This window comes from Ursus maritimus, unplaced genomic scaffold, assembly GCF_017311325.1.
Source record: "Ursus maritimus isolate PB19 unplaced genomic scaffold, ASM1731132v1 scaffold_33, whole genome shotgun sequence".
In the NCBI taxonomy this organism is placed as follows: domain Eukaryota; kingdom Metazoa; phylum Chordata; class Mammalia; order Carnivora; family Ursidae; genus Ursus; species Ursus maritimus.
Window position 1 is genome coordinate 5,198,775 of NW_024425897.1, and position 24,600 is coordinate 5,223,374.

At 38.8% G+C, this 24,600-nt stretch overlaps 2 protein-coding genes across 5 annotated transcripts in view; one reads left to right on the forward strand and one right to left on the reverse strand.

Annotated features, from left to right (window-relative positions):
* On the reverse strand, window positions 1-20,860 carry PSMG2 (proteasome assembly chaperone 2). Of its 4 annotated transcripts, none has more exons than XM_008702123.2 (7): window positions 20,191-20,377; window positions 16,672-16,738; window positions 12,631-12,689; window positions 9,454-9,572; window positions 8,401-8,574; window positions 905-1,025; window positions 1-314 (listed from the first exon to the last, which is right to left on the reverse strand). In XM_008702123.2, the coding sequence occupies exons 1-7, from the start codon at window positions 20,245-20,247 to the stop codon at window positions 222-224; spliced, it is 690 nt and encodes a 229-aa protein (XP_008700345.1). In that variant the 5' UTR covers window positions 20,248-20,377; the 3' UTR covers window positions 1-221. The 4 variants fall into 4 exon arrangements, with proteins under 4 accessions (XP_008700345.1, XP_008700344.1, XP_040475554.1 ...); XM_008702122.2 differs by having other exon boundaries at window positions 16,567-16,738; window positions 20,191-20,375; XM_040619620.1 differs by lacking the exons at window positions 1-314; window positions 905-1,025; window positions 8,401-8,574; window positions 9,454-9,572 and having other exon boundaries at window positions 20,191-20,860.
* The window catches only part of CEP76 (centrosomal protein 76), a 20,869-nt gene continuing 17,012 nt past the window's right edge, over window positions 20,744-24,600 (forward strand). Inside the window, exons 1-4 of the mRNA XM_040619619.1 lie at window positions 20,744-20,879; window positions 21,940-22,095; window positions 23,363-23,444; window positions 24,054-24,278. Of these exons, the coding sequence (XP_040475553.1) occupies window positions 20,817-20,879; window positions 21,940-22,095; window positions 23,363-23,444; window positions 24,054-24,278 (526 nt within the window). The 5' untranslated portion in view covers window positions 20,744-20,816. The remainder of the gene's footprint in view (window positions 20,880-21,939; window positions 22,096-23,362; window positions 23,445-24,053; window positions 24,279-24,600) is intronic.

Here is a 24,600-nt window from a genome sequence, read left to right on the forward strand (position 1 = left end):
TTACTTAGGAAATATTTTATTGTACAAAATTTACATTTGTTCTATATAGTGAAAAGTATGGCAAAACAAATTTTTGTTAATCCATTTTCTTTGAGATTTTTGTGAAAAGTAAAGATTTATTTTCTAATACATTCTCAGATAATATAAGTTTTTATATGGTTGTTTAACAGTTGTGTTGGTAATAAGTGTCCTGGGACATAAAGTATAAAACTGAAAAAAGATCAAAAAAGTGCAGGGGGAAGACCACTGCCAAAGAGTAATCTCCACGAACTTGGCATTTTCCACTGCAAGGCAGATTTTGTGGGGTCGTCACACTGTAATTGAAGAACAAAATACTTTAATCCTTCAATTTTACCACCAAATCCTTTTTTAGCACTTAAGTAACATAAAACTCTCCCTTCTCTAGTTTTTTTGTTAGTCTTTGCTCTTTTTGGTTCTGACATTTTTAGCTGAGTTTTATTGTAAGGAAAAAACAAAGCAATAAATTTCTGTCTCTATCTTAACTGAAGATAAATTTCCTTAAGTTCTAAATCATAAAGATATGCCAGAAAGGCTATGGAGTCCATCAAGTAAGATCATATTTGAAAGGAATAGGGGTTAAATAATAATAATAATAATAATAATAATAATAATAATAATAATAATGTGCTGTGTGATTTGTATCAGTTTGTTCCTAGCAAAAGCATGAATTAAAAAGGCAGTACCTATCATATCACTATGGTACTTCTATTATACCTAATGCCTTCTTTTCTTTTCAAAAGTTCAACTGAACTAAATTTTATATAAAGATGTATCTACATTTAACAAACTTTCACTTATCTGGTCTACTTATATAGAATAAAAAATACAAGTTTATAAATACATAACCAGAAAAATCAGAGGCTTAAAGTGTAGTAAAACTTACACATGGTTTGATTATCTGAAGCCATTCGTTAAGATACTCAACAAGACCTAATGCGTCTGGGATATTATCTCCTTCTGAAACAAATTTCAGCAGAACCACCACTGGGATTTCTTTAGAACAGCTACAACAAATACAGAGAATAATTAAGTATTCTATTGATACAAAATGCTGATTCCATCTGTGTTTTTATAGCTAAGAAAATCTGCCAGGTTTGAGGCAAAGAGAAGATGCCACATAATAAGATCACTTATTTATCCCCCTTTGCTCCAGATATATGCTATTTGTGGGGACAGGACTAGAAGCCATGTAATGCCCACTCTGGGCATATGCAAGTTTGTTTCTCATACAAGGCTGCATGAAAAACCATCCCCACTGAAATATGTTCTACTTCCCAAATCTGCTGTAGAAAATAGTGATTTTCAGAAGAATCACAGCAAAGAGACTGAAAGAAAATATCACCCTTGTTACTAATAACCTAAAGCAGTGAAGGAAAACTGTGGAATTGAATAAAGGGAAAAAATTTACTATTACTTCTTTTTTTTTTTTAAAGTTATTTATTTATTTATTTATTTATTTATTTAAAAGAGAGAGAGAGATAACAAGAGAGAGCATGAGTGGGGGTGCAGGGAGAGGGAGAAGGAGGCCCCTCACTGAGCAGGGAGCCCCACACGGGGCTGGATCCCAGGACCCCAGGATGAAGACCTGAGCTGAAGGCAGACACTTAACCAACTGAGCCACCCAGGTGTCCCTTTACTATTACTTCTTACAGATTCCATCTATTGAGTAATTTATTATTTGCGAAGCACTATCTGTATATTTTATAGTTCAATCCCTACAACAATTCTTGAGGAAGTTGTAATTATCTCCATTTTATAACTGAATCAGTTTGGAATAATGCCTGGATTCAAATTCTAGCTCTGCCACTTACCAGACATGTTGGGCAAGTTACTTAATCAGAGCGTCAGTGTGTCTCATTTGTAGAAGAGGAAACACAACAGAACTTACCTCACAGGTTGTTGTAAGGTGTAAAGGAGGCAGTAGAGGCAAAGAAAAACAGTGCCCAATAGCTATTATAATGAAGTAACTGAAGTTGAAAGGGTTTAAAATGTAGTTAACATACTCAAAGTTCTATATCTAATAAGTGGCAGAAGTGGGACTTGAACCCAGGTCTTTTGGACTCCAAAAGTCTCTTAACTGTGTGCTATAAATGCCTCAAGCTAGCGATGAGATAGAGGTAAACGCAAAAAGCTTCCTGTTTGTCAACAAAAGCAAAAATTATTTCTAATACCCTAAAACCAAGAACTAGGAGAAAAATGTAATGCCAAAACTTGAGAGCATATGACTAACAGAGAACTACAGAAATAAAGGTGAGTTGTGTTTCTAAGCAGGGGATTTCAGATATGAAAACTCTGAGAGCTAGGTTCAGAAGTCTCAGATGTACCAGGAGAGCCTACCACAGCATCTCGGTCTCTAAATATCAGAAATTGGTCAGGGTGCCTGGGTGGCTCAGACAGTTAAGCGTCCAATTCTTGATTTCAGTTCAGGTCATGATCTCAGGGTCGAGAGATCCAGCCTCACACTGGGCTAAACACTAAGGGTGGAGTCTGCTTGGGATTCTCTCTCTCCCTTTTCTTCTGCCCCCTACCCGCATTCGCATGCTCCCTTCCTCTCTAAAATAAATAAATATTAGAAATCGGAAGTTGTTAGCACTAGTTCCATCACCTCACTACGTAACTCTCAAATATCTTAGGGGCTCTCAAGCTTTGTGTGGTAGCACTGTGAGTGTGATGACTCAGAAGTTTCTAGTTCCTAAACATTTATGCTATGGTAGCCTTAGAAATGGCTCCTGCCTAGAGGAGGCTAGCTTCCCTGGCTGTGCCTTCATTTTCAAGCCTCCAGGTTAAAAAATGCAGGGGCATGTTTGAATTGAACTAATAGTGAATTTACGGCGCCTCCACTATTAGTTTGTAACACAAAGAGTAGCATAATAGTTTTAATACCATCCTCTGGTGCTCTCTGTAAAAATGGAAAGCAGAGAATGGCTAATTTTATTACTTCCTGTGACATTAAAATCTAGCACATGAGATACACCCATTATTAAATTATAAATGTACTTTGATTCCAATTAAGTATAAGGGGTTTCAGGTCAGCCACACCACTGCCACCACCTTTCATTAGAGTAACTAATATTACCTTTTCCAGAGATCAGAATATATATTTGTTCTCATAATGGGAAGGCAAAATATATGTCACAAAAAATTTAGCAAAAATGGTTTTCTCGATTTCAAGAATTCTTTACTGCAGTGAATATATAATTGCACCAAACATTAAGCATGGGTTTGATTACAAATGAAAAGATTTGCATTACAAAATTAAAAGAAAACTGATTTTGTGAGAAACATTTTTAAATAGGATAAACTCTTAGAGTTGATGTATCTTGCAGATACACACAATCAATTCAAATATATTTTAAAGGAACTGGAAAGAGAACAAATGAAAAATCAGTAGTGGTAGTTATTTCTCGGTGACAGAAATGAGTACTATAAATATTGTTTCTTTGGACTATTCTACACTTTCCAAATGTTCTATGCTGAGTACGTCTAACTTTTATAACATTTGCTATCATTGCTAACTCTGTGAGCAAGTTTACAGCTACCCAGAAATTATTCTTTGGTCTCATGGAGTTTTACCCTACACATGTGTGGCTCAGAATTCTGACAAAGACTCAGGGAGACCCCTAAGGCTCTTTTTGAATAGCCCTTCTCTGGTTCTACGCCTTGTTCATTCCAGGTGTCCTAGCATTCCCCAATCATGATATCTGTCTTCACAATTCAGCAAGACCACTCTGCTCCAGTTACCTCCCTTCTTTGTGTTTGCTGGTGGTCCACAAAGTATCTGCAAGGAGAAAGCTGGGGCAATTGTGGGACTTATTTGCCTTCTCTCAGGGACCACAACTGTGTGCTGTTTGCTACCCAATGTCTGAAAAAGTTGTTTCATTAATTTTGTCCAATTGCCAGTTGTTGATGGTAAGATGACAAGTCTAATACCATTATTCTAACAAAATCCAAAGCAAAAGTAGACTAATTTGTAAAGAACTAACAAGTCAGTGTGAAGGAGCAGAGAGCTGTGGGAATACAAAAAGAGTAGTAAATTCCTTGTGCAGAAGGGAGAAGCAAGTGAGGACACAAGGAGTGCTGTGTGAGGTGACTCTTGGAAACTGTGTTAGTTTTTGCAAGGTAGATAAGAGGAGAAAAGTACACAGCACAAGCAAAGGAAGAATGAGACAGCTTTTAGGAAACTGCTAGTTGTTTAGCTGGAGTCCAGGGCACCAAGGAATGAGCCAGGAAAGGAAATTCTGCAGGGCCTCGTATGGCACCTTAAGGAGTACGAACCAGATTCTGCACACAGCAAGTAAACTGCTGATGGACTTAACTCAGGGGATGTTGTGATCAGTTTTGAATTTTAATTCTAGCAACACTCAAGATGGAGCAGAGTGAGTGAGAATGGAGGAAGTAGTGGGGAATCAATCAAAAGATCTTGATGGCAGCTGCTACAGACCAAACCCTGTCCCTCCAAAACTGAAGCCCTAACCCCTGATGCGACTATATCTGGAGATAGGCTCTGTGCAGGTAATTAAGATTAAACCAAGTCATAAGGCCCTAATCTGACAGGACTGTGGCCTTGAAAGGAAACAAGGAAAGAGAGGTCTCTCTCTGCCATGTGAGGATATGGCCAGAAGGTAGCCATCTGCAAGCCAGGAAAAGGGCCCTCACCAGAACCCAACCATGCTGGCTCCCTGATCTCAGACTTCTAGCCTCCAGAACTGTGAGCAAATCAATTTCTGTTGTTTAAGCCATCCTGCTGACGGTATTTTGTTACGGCAGTCCAATCGCACTGCAGTCTAGGCTACAAATGATGTGGCCTGAATGAAGCAAGAGAAGGACTGAAAGCTGGTGGTCCGTAGGGCAGGTGCAGAGAATGATTAGGTAGCCACCAGGGCTTCCATCAAAAGAATAGTTGAAGTGATATTTTATATTATGGGGAATAAGCTAGATAGGAAAAGAAGTAAAAACACAAATGACAGACTAGAAAAAAAAAAAAAGAAAAATGGAAAGAAATGATGGTTTTAATAGGAATAGAGTAGGTTTTCAGGAAAAAAGAGAAAGCTGAAATGGTACACAAGTATGGCCAGAGACAGACAAAATCAGCCTATACTGGAAAACAAGCTGAAATGCCTGTATCCTTTCTAACAGAGAAGTCTTGAATATTTTGGAAAAAAGCAAGGGCAAAAATAATTACAAGGAACAAGTTCAACTTTTAAACAAAGAATAAAGCTCTGTGATCCTGAACCATGAATGCTAGGTCTAGAATGAAGTGGTTAAAAGTGCAGGATTTGAGGCCAGATGCCTAGGTTTGAAACCTGGCTCTGCCACGGATTACCCACATGGCTTTTTGCAGTTATTTAATCTTGTTGCTCTTCAATTTTCTTATTTATAACATGTAGCTTATTATGAGAACTAAATAATTTAATATACGTAAAGTGCATAGAACAGTACCAGGCGCTTAACTTGCTATTACCATGACTACTACTTACGTTACTATTATGACTTCTTCAGGTCATGCAGAAGTCACATGTATATTTTAGAGCAAGCAAACCAGTCATTCTACTTGGCAAGGCTAAGTATACACTCTTGAAATGTATTATGTTAAGTAAGGAGGCAGATTTATTGGTTGACTTTGAACAATGATGGCGGGGACATATTTAAATTTTTTCTAGGTTAGCTCTGCCCAATTCCCTAAAGCCACCACTGATGGCACAAGAAGATGCTCCTTATTCATCTCTTCATGGGAGAGCAGGGAGCAGACTACATGAGCTTGAAAAGCAGCAGATGCCACCCTCTAAATGCTGCCCCTCCCCCTCCCCTCCCCCTCTTCATAACCATCGGCCCTGTCTTCCATGACCCCACCAGGCACATTAACTCCTGGTAAGACGGAAGAGTCAGAGGGAGTTGAAGCATACAGCAAGGCCTACTGGTTAGCCCCAAACTTAGCCTCGGGTCATATGAAACAGGAAGCTAAGGGCAGGCAAAAATGGGGACAGTCTAAGTGTCTACAAATCTGATAGCAGGCTGGGCCATCACATAAGTCATATAAATCAATTTACAAGAAAGGGCTACAAGAAAAAAAAGATCTCTAATTTCCACCTTTACTTTCACTTGCCTTCTAAAAGTTCATGATTCCCAAAGACTAATCAAGAGTGACTGTAGAGTATTTAAAAGAAAAATTCACAAAAATAACTATAAATCTGTTACTGGGCACACAATATATAAAAGATGTAATTTGTGACAACATTATCATAACGGGTTGGGGGAGGCAGTGTGTACGGGAGTAGTTTTTGTGTGCAATTGAAGTTAAATTGGTATCAACTCAAATTAGACTGCTATAACTTTAGAATGTTACATGCAATCACCATGGAAACCACAAAGCAAGTATCTACAGAATATACACAAAAGAAAATGTAAAGAGAATCAAAAGATGTCACTATAAAAAAATCAACTAAGCACAAAAGAAGGCAGTAAAGGAGGAAATGAACAAAAAAGCTATAAGATATATAGAAAACAAGCAGCAAAATGACAAGTCCTTCATCAGTAATTACTGTTAATGCAAATGGATTAAACTCTCTAATCCAAAGACAGATTGGCAGAATGGATTAAAAAACATGATCCAACTATGTACTGTATACAAGAGACTTACTCTGAATATAAGGACGCACACAGTTTGAAAGTGAAAAGATGGAAAAAGATATTCCAAGTAAATAGTAACCAAGAGAGCAGGATGGCTATACAAATATCAGACAAAACAGACTCCAAGTCAAAAACTGTTCTGAAAGACCAAGAAGGCCATTATATATTGATAAAAAGGCCAATTCATCAAGAAGACATAACAAACATAAAGATATATATATTCACAAAACAAGAGCCCCAAAATACATGAAGGAAACATTGACAGAACTGAAGGGAGAACTAGATACGGTGCTACAACAATAGTTGGAGGCTTCAACAGCCTACATTCAATATTGGAACAAATAGACTGAGAAGGAAACAGAAGACTTACACAACACTGTGCACCAATTAGACGTAACAGACAGATACAGAATACCCGACTCAACAAAAGCAGAATACACATTTTTCTCAAGTGCACACAGAACGTTCTCTAGGACAGGCCTCTGGTAAGGCACAAAATAAGACCTGATAAATGAAAAAGATTAAAATCATACAAAGTGTCTTTTTCAATCACAACAGAATGCTACTAGAAATCACTAAGGGAAGGGAAACTGGAAAATTCAAAATTTGCGGAAATTAAACAACACAATTTCAAACAACTAATGGGTCAAAGAAGAAATCACAAAATATACTAGAAGTTTTAGGGGTGGCTGAAAACAAAAACAGACGCAGCTAAGACAGTTGAAGAGGGAAAGTTAGAGCTGCAAACGCATATTTTAAAAAAGAAGAAATTTCACAGATTAATAACCCAAGTTTACACTTAAGAACTACAAAAATAAAGGCAAACTAAATCTGGAGTTAGCAGAAGAAAGGAAATAATGAAGATTAGAGATAAAATAGAGAACAGAAAAACAATAAAGAAAAATCAATAAAACCATAAGTTGGTTATTTGAAAAGATAAACAAAATTGAGAATAAAAAGAGACCCAAATTACTAAAATCAGAAATGAAGGTGAGGACATTAGTATGGATTTTGCAGAACTAAATAGGAGTTATTATTGAATAAGTACAGATTCTCTTTTTAGAACAAAGTTCTTTTTTTTTTTTTTAAAGATTTATTTATTTATTTATTTGACAGAGAGACAGCCAGCGAGAGAGGGAACACAAGCAGGGGGAGTGAGAGAGGAAGAAGCAGGCCCCCAGCGGATGAGCCCGATGTGGGGCTCGATCCCAGGACCCCGGGATCATGCCCTGAGCTGAAGGCAGACGCTCAATGACTGAGCCACTCAGGCGCCCCTAGAACAAAGTTCTGAAAGCAGATAGTTGGTGATGGGTATACAAAACTGTGAATTCATTAACGGCATTTAACTGTACACTTAAAAATGGTTACATTAATGTTTCATATATTTTACCATAATAAAAAAAGATTGATTGTAGAGGTTGCATAGAGTAAGTATCAGAATGCTTAACATGCTGCATATTATAAAGCATTAAATATGGTTTTTTAGGAACCAAAGACTAAATTTCAATCTCTCCCCTGAATGTAACAGAGTACCTATTTTATAGATATATTTTCAAAGTTCCAGTAAGAATCCAACACACTCTCCCACTTATTTTACTTTCACCTTTTTTTTTTTTTAAAGTAGGCTCCATGCCCAATGTGGTGCTTCCACTCATCACCCTGAGATCAAGAGTCGTACGCCCTTCACTGAGCCAGCCAGGCACCCCTCTTTTATTTTAAACAGGTAGGGAACAAACGAACAGACAAACTCACCCTTCATCATAGAGTGTTTTTGTGATACCTCCTCCAGGAATACGAATACAAAACTCAGAATCATCTATTTCAGGAATACACGGGCTTTTTTCCATTTCTTCCCAGTTAAGGCTCATTATTTTAGTTTGAACACTTTTTTGCACAAAAGGTGTGAGTAGGTATCTGAAGGGAGTACTAGAAGCAATCATATAATTAACTTTCTAAAAACCCACATTAAATCTGAACATTAAGGCAAGTTTTTCAAGCAAATGTTTGTTCTCTCTGTATTCTGTTGCTAAGCAAAGCACGAGTTTCAGCAGTCTATGGAAGAATAACATGTAAAAATACTGCTCTGGCTTGCTATTTATATACTTAGGAGAGAGTATAAAGACACAGGCCAACTTAAACTAAGGCAAATACATCATGAAGATAACCTATTTCCCACAGCTATGCTCCCTTCTGGCCCTGAGGCCTTCTGTGAGATTCTTAGACATGTTATATCTACTGTGAGATTACTAAAAATTAGCTCCAATTTTGAAACATTAGTCTTGGCTAATATTTCTTCATCACGATTTTTTGGTGTATAAATGATCATGAAATAAAACAGTTTCTATTTCTATCTCTTGGATGTTTTGCCTTCTATTTAGGCATTCAGTCTGACATGCCTGGGAGCGGTACTTAAAGGCAACTGGATTTCTGTGATGGCTATATAAATAGAAATAAATAGAAATGTGAATTCAATCTTCCAAAAAATTATCATCCTATGAATCTTAGGTACCCTCTTTCTCTTCATCAGCTGAGCTCTGTAATGTCGCCACACACAATACCAAACAATCGAAGCACAGTTCCAGAAACATCTCTGTCTTTACACCAAAGCTTTCCTTGTGCCTCAACCACAGGACTACCTAACCATACTCCCTCCTATCTCTCGACTTTCTTTAATCTTCTTTCTAAATTCCAGAGTGGGGACATAAAGATATACGTGGCTTTTAAAACTTACTTTAGCTTTTTAATAGAGACACCATCATAATACTGTGTAAATCGTAATGAAAACTTTCAAAGGCAAAAACATACCTGCGAAGCTGTAGATCATTACGGTGATATGAATGACTGCTTGAAAGAACAATAACTTTGGCACAGTTACTACTTTTCACCCAGGAAAGCAGTTTTTCACAGAATGGCTTGGATTTATACTTTGTATACCATTGAAAGAATAAAAAGAAAGTCTAAAAGTTAGATCTTAGCATATAAGAGTATGTAAGAGTATTCTATAAAGTATTTTTTATAAATATTTATAAAATGATGATAAATAATTCATATACATAAAATAATAATTATTTTTAGATCCACTTACTGTCCTTAAAGTGAAAATGAGGGATGAAGAGCAATGAATTTTTTATTGTATCTTTAACAATTAAGAAATAAATCAGGAGGAATCTAGATTTCAAAAAAATTCTATTCGGACTGACAAAGGAAAATTTTCCAGTTCTCTACCTAAGTAATCTATCATTACTTAAAAACTGTTAGATGAGCATCTATGAGATGTTCTTCTAGAAATTTAGGACCTGAACATGACCAGGAAATAATCAGGTGAACCTAGGATACCGAACATCTGGCATTGATCCTCAAAGGAGTCAATACTGTGAAGAACAGAAAGAGGAAGAGGCCATTTCTACATCAACAGCTACCAACTAAAAAGATATTATAGCCAAATGTAACATGTGAAACTTGACTGGATCCAGAATTGAAGAATATTTTAGGGATAACTGGGGAAATTTGAGTATGTCTTATGATACCACTGAATAATTTATTAAATGCTGATTTTTTAGATAATGTTGCTGTGATTGTGAAGGAGAATGTCCTTATTCTCGAACGATGCATGCCGAAGTATTTACGGGTAAAATATGACATTAGTAGTCTACTTTTGGATTCTTTGCCAGAAGGAAACCATGTGCATGCACACGCAAAGAGAGTGGATCAAGCAGGTGTGGCAAGATGTTAACAGCTGGTTAATCTGGAAAGTGGGTTATGAAGTTTCCATTTTATGGAAACTTTTCACAGTTAATAAAATAATTATTCAATAAAATTTAAAATGCAGATAAGAAATAGCTAGCTTTTAAAATAGGAAGGTGGTATAGTATGATTAAAAGAAGCAGGCTCTGGAGTCCAGCTGCCTGGTCTAGAATGCTGGCTCCACCCCTACACAGACCATATGTCTCAAAAAAATTGCTTAACCTTTCTGTATTTCAGTTTTTCTCATTTGTAAAATGAGGATAATGTTAGTACCTACTTCATTGGACTGTTGATTACAGGTGTGTGTGTGTGTATATATATATATGTCTCACACACACACATATATATATGTATGTATACACACATATATACTTACGTATATATATATGTAAGTGTGTATACATATATATATATATTTCTCATAGCCGTATTGGTGCAAAAAATCCATGTTCAGTAAATATTTGCTATTTTGAAATCACCATTTCCACCTACCAAAAATTTCATTTAGACGTGTTTGTCTATCTTAATTCTTTTTTCTTTCTTTTTTTTTTTGCCTATCTTAATTCTTGAACTTACCCAGGTATTAAGAAGAGAACAGGAAAAGCCACATGCATGGCATAACGTAGAAATATTAGCAACTCTCACTGCAAAGTTTGGAGTATATTATTAACTAAAAAAAGTAAAGAGTGGTTCTAATGTAAATATTAAAATAATCATAGCATTATTCAGTCATCTCAAACTGAAAAAAATCTAATGTTCCATTAACAATACAATGGATAAATTATGGTTTATTTATACAACAGAATCCCACAGAGGTGAGAATGAACAAACTACCTCTCCCTCGAACAACACAGACAGACCTCACAAGCAGAATGTTGAGTAAAGGAAGCTAGACATAAAGTACATACCATAAGATTCCATTTACACAGTAACATAACTAGGACGGGGCACGGGGGAGAGCCTCTGGAACACTGACATATTTCTGACCTCCCAAACAGATGGTACTTAATCCACTTAACCAATATTTACCAAACGCTTCTCTACATGCTCGGCACTATGCTAGAAGTTGAGGATATAAGAGAGAATGACACATTGTCACCTCTCTCAGAAAATTTACTTTATACTAGTCGTAGATAATAAACAAATATATGACATGCTAAGTAGTGAGCAGCTGTGAAGAAAACCACCCCAGGATAAGAGAATAGCAAGGGTGGTCAGGGAAGGCATTTCTGATGAAGTAACATTTAAGCAAGGACTGAAGGAAGTGAGCCATTTAGGTATCTAGGGGAAAAGTATTCCAGGCAGGGAAATAATGTAAAGACTCTGAGACAGGAGGGAGCTTAATCTGTTTGAACAACACAGAGAGGCCGGTGTGGCTGAAGCAGGGTGAGTGAAAGAGGGAAACAGGCAATGAGCACAGAGGAACGGCTCTAAGTTGGCTTAGGCAGAGCAGCTGCCCAAGGGAACACTCCGTGATAACCGAAGTGCTCTTTACGGCAGCCGCTTGCCACATGTGACTACGGGGAACTTCCAATGTGGCTAGTGTGAAGGAGGAACTAATTTTTAATTTTATTTACTTTTAGTTTATGAATCAAAATTTAAATAGCTACATGTGGCTAATGGGTACCATACCAGGATAGAGGTAGAACCAGGAGGAGCCAAGGTAAGGGCTGTGATTTCACTGGGCGTCAAACAGAAAGCCACCAGAGGGTCTGAAGAGATAAGTGATGTATTTGATTTAGGTTTAAAGGATCACTGGTGGTGCTATTTGAAAACAAACTATTAGGTATTTGTGGGAGTGGGTGGACAAGAACAAAATCAGGAGCATGAGGGAAGGCAGTGGTTTGAACAATAGTGGCAGCAGTGGAAGAGGAAAGAAGTTAGATTCAGAATTTATTTTGACACATACATAATTTAGATGTAGATGCCACTGGCTGAAATGTAAAACAAATGGAGTAAACAAAAAATATTCCTATGCTTAAATGTCTTCACCAATGCCACCTGAAGAGAATATAAGACCCACCCTGTATGTCCCAGTTCCTTTCAGTATAATGAAATAATGGTAACACCTCTGAAATTTTATAAGATTGGTTCTCTATAGAACCAGACTTTTCTTAACTGTACACACAGTAAAAAGAGCAGAACTGAGTTTTGAATCTTAATTCTCAATACTGACTTAGTATTTTCTCATTGTATTTTACTTTGATCAACTTAAAAAGACAAATATAATATACTAACCTTAATAAAAATGGATCGTAACTGAAGAGCCACTAGCTTCTTTGAAGGCAATGAATATACTACAAAGACAAAAAAAAAATGAAATCATAAGATACTCCAAATGATGGAGTTATACAAGTGAAATTACTAACATAAAAACTAAAATTGAATTGTATTTATACCTAATATTTTCAATAATTAAATATAAAACATATGAACTATATCATTCAGTTAAAATAAAACTTTTTTTTTTTTAAGATTTTATTTTATTTATTCGACAGGATAGAGACAGCCAGCGAGAGAGGGAACACAAGCAGGGGGAGTGGGAGAGGAAGAAGCAGGCTCATAGCAGAGGAGCCTGATGTGGGGCTCGATCCCAGAACGCCGGGATCACGCCCTGAGCCGAGGCAGACGCTTAACGACTGCGCTACCCAGGCGCCCCAAGAATCTTAAGCAAGCTCCATGCCTAGGGCAGAGCCCAATGTGGGGCTTGATCTCACAACCTTGAGATCATGACCTGAGCCGAAATCAAGAGTTGGATGTTTAATGGACTGAGCCATGCAGACGCCCCTGACGAGGTAACTGTTAAGAAAATACAAAATTATTTTTCTTCTGTGATTGCAAAACCAGAGAAGTATTCCTCTGAAAACTTCTGGCATTATGACAAATAAAATCATTCTTAAGAATGTTTTTAGTTCCAAAAAAAAAAGAATGTTTTTAGTTCCAGATAGTCTCCCCTCTTTTTAGAGAATAGTGAAACTCATTGCGATTAAGACAAGAATAAAATGCAGGAGAATGTCAGCCATATGATAACATCTCTGAAATAGGCACATTTATGTTCTTTAGGAGTTTCTGAAAGATAACATGCAAGATAAATGTAAAATTTTATGTGAGTCTATGTGTATGCTCTTCTTCTGGGAAAAGGATCTGTAACCTTCATCATATTCTATAAGGGGCCTACTTTGCTGATGCTTAACATGTCCCAGCCCAAGAAAGACAAGCTCTGAGATGAACCAAGGACAAAATATGGAGTCTCTTAGAGGCAGGATTAGGCTCCCGTGCTGAAGGGTAAGCTTTTAGTTACTGTAAATAACCCAGAATTCAGCAAATTCTTTGGTAGTTCGTGTCTCTCCAGTTATAGGTCTTTTGGGGAGTGTCTTATTGGACCTGTGGGGTGTGACTAGGGGCTATACCGCCTCAGCAAGTCTAGTGACTACCACGTATGTTCAGGACAAAGGAGGCAAGAACAGAAAGTTTAGGAATTAGGGAGAAGAGAACATATTTAGGGAAAAGAGCACAAATTTAGGGGAAAGGTACTAAGATGTGGGCCATTCAGGCCTGTAATCTACCTCTGACATATACATCTAGTGCAATTCAACAGACCTAATAGGAAGAGATATATCTGTAGGGAGTGAGCAAAATGTAAGATATACCACCTCCTATAAGAGCAACACTCATGTTCTCCATCAGTGTATCATGCAAATCTTTTTTGTTGTTAAGATCCTGCTTCTCATTACTTTTCTGATGTGATACAATATGAAACCAACATCACCTTTCATGTATTCTGGTGGAAAATATTTAGCTTTTATCTAACCAAGCCTTTAGACCTAAGTACTGTTATAGAAAATACAGAGACTAGAGGAACAAGCCAAATGACACCACAAGAAAGATATCAAATGTTGCTACATTTGGTGAGATGTTCTATAAAACAATGGGTCCAGTTTTTTCCTCAATAAGTCAGTTTCATGAAGAAGGGGGAAAAAAAAAGAGACTGCTCTAGAGTAAAAGAAATTTCAGAGGCACAATAATCAGATGACTACTGTGGGTCTTTGTTTAGACAAACGAACTTTAAAGGACATTTTGGGGTAAAATGGAACAATTTGAATATGATAGGGTATAGGAAGACACTAAGAAATTGCTAATTTTGTTAAATGTGATGGTATTTTATCCATGTAAGAAAATGTTCTTAAAAGATACTTATTTGAAGATAAAATGTCATGATGTCTACAATTTATTTTAAGATACCTCATCTTAAAAATAAAGTGGATTAAAGGACTTTTCCAATTGACTTGCTGCAAGTTTGTGTCAGAGAAAAGCCAGTGGGTCTTCTACTAGAGTGAAAGTGTATTAGCAGGGTGGTGTGGTGCTTAAAAGGTAGGTCTCAGGGGCCAGAGACTTGGTTAGATGCTCAGTTACACCAGTTATTAATCATGTGACATGTACTTCTCTGTGCAGTGGTTTCTTCATTAATAAAACCACCCAGAGGGGCGCCTGGGTAGCGCAGTCGTTAAAAGCGTCTGCCTTCGGCTCAGGGCGTGATCCCGGCGTTCCGGGATCGAGTCCCACATCGGGCTCCTCTGCTGGGAGCCTGCTTCTTCCTCTCTCACTCGCCTGCTGTGTTCCCTCTCTCACTGGCTGTCTCTCTGTCACATAAATAAATAAAATCTTTAAAAAAATAAAAAAATAAAAAAAAAAAATAAAACCACCCAGAGAGTAGTTGTGAAGATTAAATGAATTAATACATTTAAACGCACAGTGTCCAGCTCATAGGAAATACTCAATAAAATGATAGTTGTTATCACTAGTGGAAGTATACAAATTCTAGTTCTACCATTTACAGTCCTTTATCCTTTAAGGCAATACTGAAATTCAGTCTTGTGTTAACAGAGCCATCTTTCCTGCAGGAATTTTAATTTTTTTTTTTTAAAGATTTATTTGTCAGAGAGAGTGAGAGAGAGAGATGGAGCACAAACAGGGGGAGCGGCAGGCAGAGAGAGAAGCAGGCTCCCTCTCAGGGACTCAATCTCAGGACCCTCAGATCATGACCTGAGCTGAAGGCAGCCGCTTAACTGACTGAGCCACCCAGGCGCCCCGTAAGGTTATTTTTTGAAAGTTTATTTCATTATTGCAAGCCAATGGCACCATTAATAAGATGGAGCAAAAAAAAAAAAAAAGGTTCTTCATTTGTTTTTAGTCCATCAGTGGTATTTCATGCTACTCTATCACCTGTGGCTTTCACCTCAAAATGGTGAGCCGAAAACCGAGCAGCCAATAGAGCAGTTTGCCGTCAAAGCAAGTGGATACTCCTGTACTTCATGATCAATAGCTTTCCCCTGCTAGCTCAGAGCAGTACCACATTATAAACACAGTGGTCAGTGCCATAGCAACTGTGTCCCCCAATTAATCAGGCTTGAGAGTTCAATGAAGAACTACGATTTATGGCATGGGAAAAGCCTACGCCTACTAGTAATATTAGGCAACTCAATCTCTCTGAGCCTTATTGATATTACATTATTATGGATTCTATGATAATACGAAAGGATGACCACAAGGCTTAGGTAAGGTAGCACATGTTAAACATACAGAACTGAACCCGGTGGAATTCTTTTCCCCTTTCCTTGGTATTAGCAATGCTTATGCCTGCCAGAAAGAACAGAAATTAAAACTGAGGATAAAAGAAGGAAAAAAAGGGGCGCCTGGGTGGCACAGCGGTTAAGCGTCTGCCTTCGGCTCAGGGCGTGATCCCGGCATTATGGGATAGAGCCCCACATCAGGCCCCTCTGCTGGGAGCCTGCTTCTTCCTCTCCCACTCCCCCTGCTTGTGTTCCCTCTCTCGCTGGCTGTCTCTATCTCTGTCAAATAAATAAATAAAATCTTTAAAAAAAAAAAAAAAAAAAAGAAGGAAAAAAAACCCCAAACCGCTTATGTTAACAACAACAACAAAAAAGGAAACCTCAAATTCTAGTTAAACAAGTACAGTCATTATAGGAGTTGCCATTTAGAAAAGGCTAAGAACTAAAACCAGATGTAAGAGAATAGGACGTGGCTAGGTCATAAATTCTGCACAAAGCTGGCACTAAGTACATGTTTGTTATAAAACAGTATCTGTAGAATCTATTTCTAAGTTAAAACAACTCTTCCTTATAACAGAATAAAACAGGCTTAAGTCTTACACACTTTCAGCATTTATACTGAGTTCTGTTGAATTTTCTTCTGCAGTTGCATATGGATTGTTTCCAACCATCGGCACAAGACAATCGGTATAGAAGTAACCAATCTTACACATATTTAGTGTAGAAATAATCAAGTCCATGGCAAGCTGGCCAACATTTCCAACAGATACTGCTGGCTGAAATAATAAAAAAAGAATATGTTCATTAAGTCACCAAAATTAGCAGCACTTTTCGAAGTACAGACAGAAGATAATAATCACGGGACTACTTTTGGATGGTTATGCTCAGGTACGTCATAGCTGGATAGAGACTTTCCTTAGTTGCAACTGAGGTGTCAGCAGGGGCTTCCTCTGCTTTTGAGACTACTGATTTAACACTTATGGAACACCTACGACATGTCAATCATTGCTCTAGGCGCTAGGAATGCAGTAAGACAAACCGACAAAAGTTCCTGCGCTCATGGAGTTTCCACTCTAGTGAGGGAATAGTTTAATGTAACAAAACAGTGAAATGAAGGCATACTTCACTTTACTGAACTTCACAGAGAATGTGTTTTTTTACAAATTGAAGGTTTGTGGCAACCCTTCCTCAAGGAAGTCTATCAGAGCCATTTTTCCAACAGCATTTGCTCACTTTGTGTCTGTTACATTTTGGTAAATCTCTCAATATTTAAAACCTTTTCATTATTATATTTGTTATCATTTGATCTGCAATCAGTGATTATGACTCACTAAAAGCTCAGATGATAGAATTCTTTAGCAATAAAGTATCTTTAAGGTATGCACACTGTCTTTTTAGACATGATGCTATTGCAAACTTAATACACTACAGTATAAACATAACTTTCACATGCACCGAGAAACCAAAAAATTTATTTGACTTGCTTTATTGCAATATTCACTCTATTGCTGTGGTTTGGAACCAAACCCCCAATATCTTTGAGGTATGCCTGTATACAGTGGTAAGTGCTATGGAGAAAAACTAAGTGAGAGTGTGTATATGTATGTGCTTGGCTGCAATTTTAAACAGGGTGATCAAGAAAAGAATTACTTTAGCTGACCAGTTAATTATAGACCTAAAAGACGTAAGCAAGACAGCCACACAAAGACCAGGGAAAAGAACACTTCAAGCAGTGGGAAAGCAAATGTAAAGTCCTCTTGGGTCATCTTTCCATTTGCTTTGTTAGTGCCCAAAGGTTGGAGTCAGCTTCTTTTCACGTTAAACACACACACATATTTATCCCCACGACTTCAAAGAGTCCAGTTGTCAATCTCTATAGCCCAAAATATCTATCTGAACTTCAGATCCTAACGGATATCTCCACATGCTTATTATAGGCAATGCATGTTCAACATGTACAAAACTAAACTTCGGCCTAAACTTGTCCTCACGTTTTGTATTTTAGAAAAGAGCACAATTACTCATCTAATTACCTAGACTGAGAAACGTCTTCCTTTTCTCTTATCAACCACATCTAATAAATGTCTAATTTTCATTGGTTCTATTTCCAAAGTATCTCTTTAACGTTGTTCTTCTTTTGCATTCTTCTAGCACAATTGCTTTTTTCCCTTCATCTTACTTTTCTGGGTCTCAGGGTGGTCTCCCACTTCTCATTGCTCTCATCTACTAATCTCCTGGTTTCTCCTGTAATTCCCTTTCCCCTTCTCCAGGATTTTGCTTTAGTTAGAGCCTCGATCTCCTATATCATCCACCTTTTCCTCACTATTGGATTCTTCCCATCAGCATATACACATGCTGAAATCTTTTCTTCTAAAATACCCGCTGGCTACCCTCCGACGCCCTTCCCCACCCCACCCCACACTCTGATAAAATACCCTCCCTTGATCCCACATACTCCCCTAACTACCACTTCACTTCTTGGTGTCTCTCCATAGCCAAAGTTCCCCAGTTGTCCACTAAAACATAAGCAGGAACTTTATCTCTGAATTGATGAACAAATACATATATATACATGTCTCCATCCCTTCTTCCATTTATTCAAACCACTCCAATATAGCTTCCCTCCCTTCACCACTCTACTGGTATCTGTCAAAGTTACCAACAATGATCTTTCGGACATTACTTTCCCTATGAATCTTTCCCTTTTTTTTCTTCTGCCAGGTATCTTACTAGCTGTCTCTGCAGAAGTTTGGACTCAAGGGCAACTGATATGGCTGCAGCCTATGAAAAAGCAAGGCCCTGAATTCATTACCTGAGAGAACTAGCCTAAGACCCTAACCAGGTTGTACCAGCTTTCAGAGCATGTCCACAGGCCCTTCTCCTTCTGCTAAGATAACCTCCTGACATCAGGGACTCAATTTTGCCTCATTCTGACGTCAAGTCTCCAACCCAAAGTAAACATGGGAATATATGGTACATACATGTTTCATCTCCTGCAAGGACACCTTTCCCTTTTGTGATTAATAAATATTTTTCAGGGAGATACTTTGAAATTATATAAAATTTCCTTCTTCATTATCACACACTAATTTTAACATTCATTCATATTTCTTGCACGCATCATTAAGGTGAGAATTGCCCAAAAGTGATTACCATCATTTAAAAAAGAGATATAACTAACATATGATGTTGTATCAGTCCTGGGTATATAACACAAGTTGATATATGTATATATTGTGAAAAGATTACCACAATAAGTTTACTTAACATCAATCAACCACAGTTACAAATTTTTCTTGTCACGAAAACTTTTAAGATCTACTCTTTTAGCAAGTTTCAAATACACAATACAGTATTGTTACAGTATTGTTTACTATAGTCACCATGTTGTGCAATACATACCCACACTTATTTATAACCGGAGGTTTGTACCTTTTAACTGCATTCCTCTATTTCATTTCAAGCAGCCCTCATCCTCACCCTCCTCTGGCAACCACCGATCTGTTCTCTGTATTTATGAGGGATCCCCCTCCCCACCCCCGGTTCCACACATAAAGCTTTAACAGGTCCTTGTGTCCCTCACCCTCCCAATAAGTCCTAGGGTTCTTCTGTTCCCTTTTCAAAGCGCTACCCTAGCATTTATTGCCCTTACTGGTTCACGTGTGTTTCCAACTAGACTGGACACCTTTGAGGACAAGGACCTAATATTATTTTAGTATTTTTACATTACAGAATGTTCACTGAAACAGTGACTGAATATGGGCAATTTTTGGAGCAATAAAACCGTGTGTTAGCTACTGGCAAAGATTACTTTTATTACCTTATCCGTAGTTTTCTCGTTAATGAGAAAGTCTTGCCAGCTTAAGACTGGCTCGGATACTAGCTGAAGAAAGATGTTCTAGGCTATAATGAAGAGAATATGGCCCGCACAACCTAATCACAACGTTACCTGTAATACCCAAACACATTACGTTTCACAGTCAACGAAGACTACAAACTCTAGTCTCAGAAACGTTTGGTGATAGCGCCAACAAAGATTCTATCAGAAGCGCCGCATCCAGCGACAACCTGTCTTCGGGTAAGGCTGAACACCTGAAACAGAAGCCAGTACCGCCCTCTGTCCCAGGGCCGGTGAAACCCCTCCACTCGCGGTGGGGGCCCCCCGGGCGCCTCCCGAGAGGAAGCACTCCAAGCCGAGCACGCGGAGCTCGAGAAAGCGGGGACTCACCATTAGGAAGGTGTAGCCCGCCAGGTCGGGGACTGACTCTCCGCAGGGAACGAACATGGTCGCACAGAAGTGGGAGAACCGGGGGAGCCCGGGCCTGGGAGAAACGAGGACGGCGCAAACGCGAACCCGCGAGCGCCGCGCCGCGCCGGCGCGCCGGAGTCCCCAGAGCCCCTAGTGACGGGGGCGGGGCGGGGTCCGCCGAGTCGCTCGGCGTGGGGTCCTGAAGGGCCCGTCCAGCTCTCTGCCGGTCCGCAGGGCGGAGAGGGCCCGCGACTGGGGAAAGATGGGGGCGGGCAGTGCCTGCGGAGACCGCGGCAGGGCAGGCCGATGGGGAACGCCAAGCTGGCGGGATGGTGACCGCCAGGGAAGGGAGCGGCCGGCGGAGGGAGTCAGGCAGGGAGAGGGGCAGCCCGAGCCCTGGTAGTCCGCGCCGTTTGAAAGCAACAGTTGAGCGCCGCCGCTGCCTCGGCTCCCGCCCAGCCCCGGCCCTGACGCGGCGTCGCGCCCCCCGGGAGCTGCGTGAGGCCGAGCGGTCGCGCCGGCTCTGCTCAGCCGCGACTGGCATTCCGGGGCTGGCCGGGGCGCGCCCGAAGCGTGGAAAAGCGCGGTGAGGCGCCGGCCCCAGCATGTCGCTACCTCCGGAGAAAGCCTCGGAGCTGAAGCAGCTCATCCACCAGCAGCTGAGCAAGGTGAGGGCCGCGGGCGCCCGGCAACGCGGGCCTCTTCGGCCGCCTTTGGTCCGGAGCGCCCAGCCTGGCGTCCCGAGACCCGGTCGGCGGCAGCGCCAGTTTGCCGCGGATGCGAACGCAGGCTCTGGGGCGCAGAGCGCGGGCTGGGCGGGCTCCGAGTCTGCGGCCGGGGCCGCTTTCTAGCCTCGGTGAAAGAGCACAATGCCGGCAAGTGCTAGTGAGAGTTTGAGGGGACGGAACGCGGCACAGTGTGAAGCACAGCTGTGAAGATGAAGCGGTCATCCTGCGGTCTCTGGGTGTCAGGTTGAGTACAGGTTGGGTTTGGAGCGGGTGTATATTCAGAGGTCAGGAATTGGAATTTCTTTAAGGGTGAAACTTGTGTCTTTGAAGTCGAACCAAATCAGCAATTCTTAAGTCGTGAAAGGGAAGTTACTAAAAGTCTTGTAATGAACGTGTTTGTGATACTTCGGAGCTCAAGAAGAGCCTAAAGGTGCTTAGCCGAATTCAGTAAGCTGAAGTAATAAAAGCTACCGTTTATTGTGCACTTGTATGCCAGGCTTTGTGCTAAGTGTTTAGCATCTTTTATTACCTAAGCCTCACAGTAATCTTGCTAGGGCACCATTTTTTCCAGATTCATAAAGGGTAAAAAGGTTGACTCAGGGTCACATCTAATAAGTTGAAGGCTGAAATTCATACTCTGATCTCCAGGTCTGTGTTCTCTTAATTATACTACGCTCTCTTTCAAAAGGTCTGTTTTTGTTGAGTGTTATTTGTGGGGAAATGGTAACAAAGGTAGTGGATAACCAGTAGAAATTATTTCTAGAATTTGTACTAAAAAAAAAAAATGCATCTTAAAATTTTTTTCTTTTAAAAAATCCTTTATTCTCATTGAATTCTAGTAACAATTTTACGTTTACTATTAGCTTGAGAAGCCATCCTGAATTTTGTTTACTTACTCTTCCATTATTTTTCCCCTTTGGGTGTTTTAGAAAGAAATTAGCTAATTGGCAATGTTTGATGGCTTCATAAATGTAAATTGTAATGCGAGTTTTCTACGTAGATGGATGTCCATGGCAGAATAAGAGAAATCCTTGCTGAGACAATACGGGAAGAATTGGCACCGGATCAACAACAGTTATCAACAGAAGATTTGATCAAAGCCCTTAGACGTCGGGGAATCATTGATGATGTGATGAAAGAACTTAATTTTGTTACTGTGAGTTTATCTTTTAGGGGAAAAATTTTGAGAGTATGTTCACATGCTTAATGCTGCTTATAGGGTCCATATTTGGGGCCTCTTTTTAGTAAAATCACTTTAAAACAAGACCATTTTTGTCTAGTAATATCTTTTTTTTTTTAAAGATTTTATTTATTTATTTGACAGAGATAGAGACAGCCAGCGAGAGAGGGAACACAAGTAGGGGGAGTGGGAGAGGAAGAAGCAGGCTCATAGCGGAGGAGCCTGATGTGGGGCTCGATCCCATAATGCCAGGATCACGCCCTGAGCTGAAGGCAGACGCTTAACCGCTGTGCCACCCAGGCGCCCCTGTCTAGTAATATCTTACTTCATGTATAAGCTAACTCTACCCTTGACTGTAGCAAGTAGGATTATAATGAAGGGAAAGATGGGGGCGGGCAGTGGAGATTGGAGTTACATACTATATTTTTCTCTCTAAAATGACAGAATTTTCTGTTATTCTCTAGGTCTGTAAGTGTACGTATTTCAGTTAAATTAGTTCACCATAACCTAGTTCTTTTTCACTGGTATTCTATAATTTTTTTAGATTAGGCGTATTTTTTTAAAATAAACATATTCTTTTGGAACTCCATGCTCTATGATTAACAAATTACCAGTTTCTGTAAGAAAATAATTGTATAAGAACCTTCAAATCTCTTTATACAAATAGGTCAGTAGTGGGATGATAGCCTCAGTGCACAAATTAGTAAGTAGGCCTTCTTTTGAAAATGAGGCAATAATGAGAAACTGTGACCTAATAATACCTGGGTAATATAATGTAAAAATTGGATGGGCTGCATAATACACCAGGGAATAAGTACTTTAACACAGCCTCCTTTTTTGGTTTTTGAGGTTTATAAACCCATTTGTTTAAAAATTGACCCAATAACAGCTTCTGCTGTGTGAATGTCATTCCTTTATTAAAATCAGTTCATGGTAGAATCATAAGCCAAATGTCATAATAGGTTTAGAAGAAGTTTAAGCTTGTTTAAGGTATTAAGGATTTGTTTTTTGCATTCTGTGGACATTGAAGACAGTTAAATTCCTAATTAGACTTTAGGCGTGACCAGTCGTATCATCTTTTTTGCGGGCTTTTCATTATTTTCATATGCTAAGAAAATAAGAGTTTCCTTGAGGAGGCTTTATCCTATCTACTTTTATTTACTTCTTAGTCCCATTATTGACATTTCCTTGCTTAGCTATAATTTTTGTTTTCTAATTTGTTTTTTTTTTCCTGCCTTTCTAGGACAGTGTTGATCAAGAACTACCTTCCTCTCCAAAACAACCTGTTTGTTTTACTGATAGACAATCAACGTTGTTAAAAAAAAGTATGTGTATTTCTTTCTAATGTTGATTTTGTTTTGCACAGTATTACATATTGATGTCCTGTAGTGTTTGGTATTTGATAGAAAACATTTTTTCTTTCCCAAATGAAATACTTAACATTTTGGGATTAATCATCCAAAAAACTTAGATTCTGTTTTGCATGAAGTATGTATGTCAGAAGATTTAACGTATCACAGAGTGGAAGCAAAAACAGGATCACCTGTTTCTCATGTTTTAATAATATATTTTACAAACATTATACAGCCTTGCTTTTTTTAATGGTAATTACCTAACCAGTACACTTCCTGAGTTTATATTTGTCTGAGTTGGTTTGTGGAAGTGAAGGAGTGTTGGATAAGTAACTAAAAAGTAGAGATTTCTTAAGCCTCTAGCTGGGAAAAAGTAGCCAGAATATAAACTCAGATAAAGATATCTTATTATGTATGTTTTCTTCCCTGGTTGTAAATGGTCCTGGTATAGAGTAAATTTGTTACTCTTTTTCTTTATTTAGTCTTTGGTTTTATTTCTGTTAAGTTGTTATTTCCTGTTGTCTTGATCACATTCCTTAAGTTATTTGGCAGTTTCCTCATATATATTGCTACACTTTACAGCTAATATTGATCCAACACGGAGGTATCTTTACCTTCAGGTTTTGGGTGGAAAAGCTTTCTTGGAACATCTACAAGAACCTGAGCCTTTACCAGGACAAGTTTGTTCAACCTTTACTTTATGTTTACATTTTCGAAACCAACGTTTTCGTTCTAAACCCGTTCCATGTGCCTGTGAACCAGATTTTCATGATGGCTTTTTACTTGAAGTACACAGAGAAAGCTTAGGTAAGGCGCCATGATAATTTGTCGCTTAACTGAGTAAATCTTTGTTAGGTTTTATTGTAGAACAACCATAACAACTTTTGCTGTAAGGGGACATTTACAATGTCCCCTATAAATTAAAAAAATAATTTATAATCATTTATAATGAATGAATCTTCTTTCTTTGCTTTTATTTTCTCCACTGCTCTTTCTTATATAAATTACTTCCACCCACCTTCTTTATTTTCTGCTAATTAATTTTCCCTGAAGATTATTTTTTTACTGTTTTAATGGTTGCTTTGTTAGTAGTAAACATTTAAATGTCTTTTGCCCGGGGGTGGGGGGG

Coding starts and splice junctions, on each gene's coding strand:
- PSMG2 (XM_008702122.2), bottom strand. CDS start 20,247: ATGTTCGTTCCCTGCGGAGAGTCAGTCCCCGACCTGGCGGGCTACACC. Junction 16,739..20,190: donor CGGGCTACACCTTCCTAATG/GTGAGTCCCCGC, acceptor TTATTATTTCAG/CCAGCAGTATCTGTTGGAAA. Junction 12,690..16,566: donor ACTCAGTATAAATGCTGAAA/GTGTGTAAGACT, acceptor TTGTCTTTGTAG/TATATTCATTGCCTTCAAAG.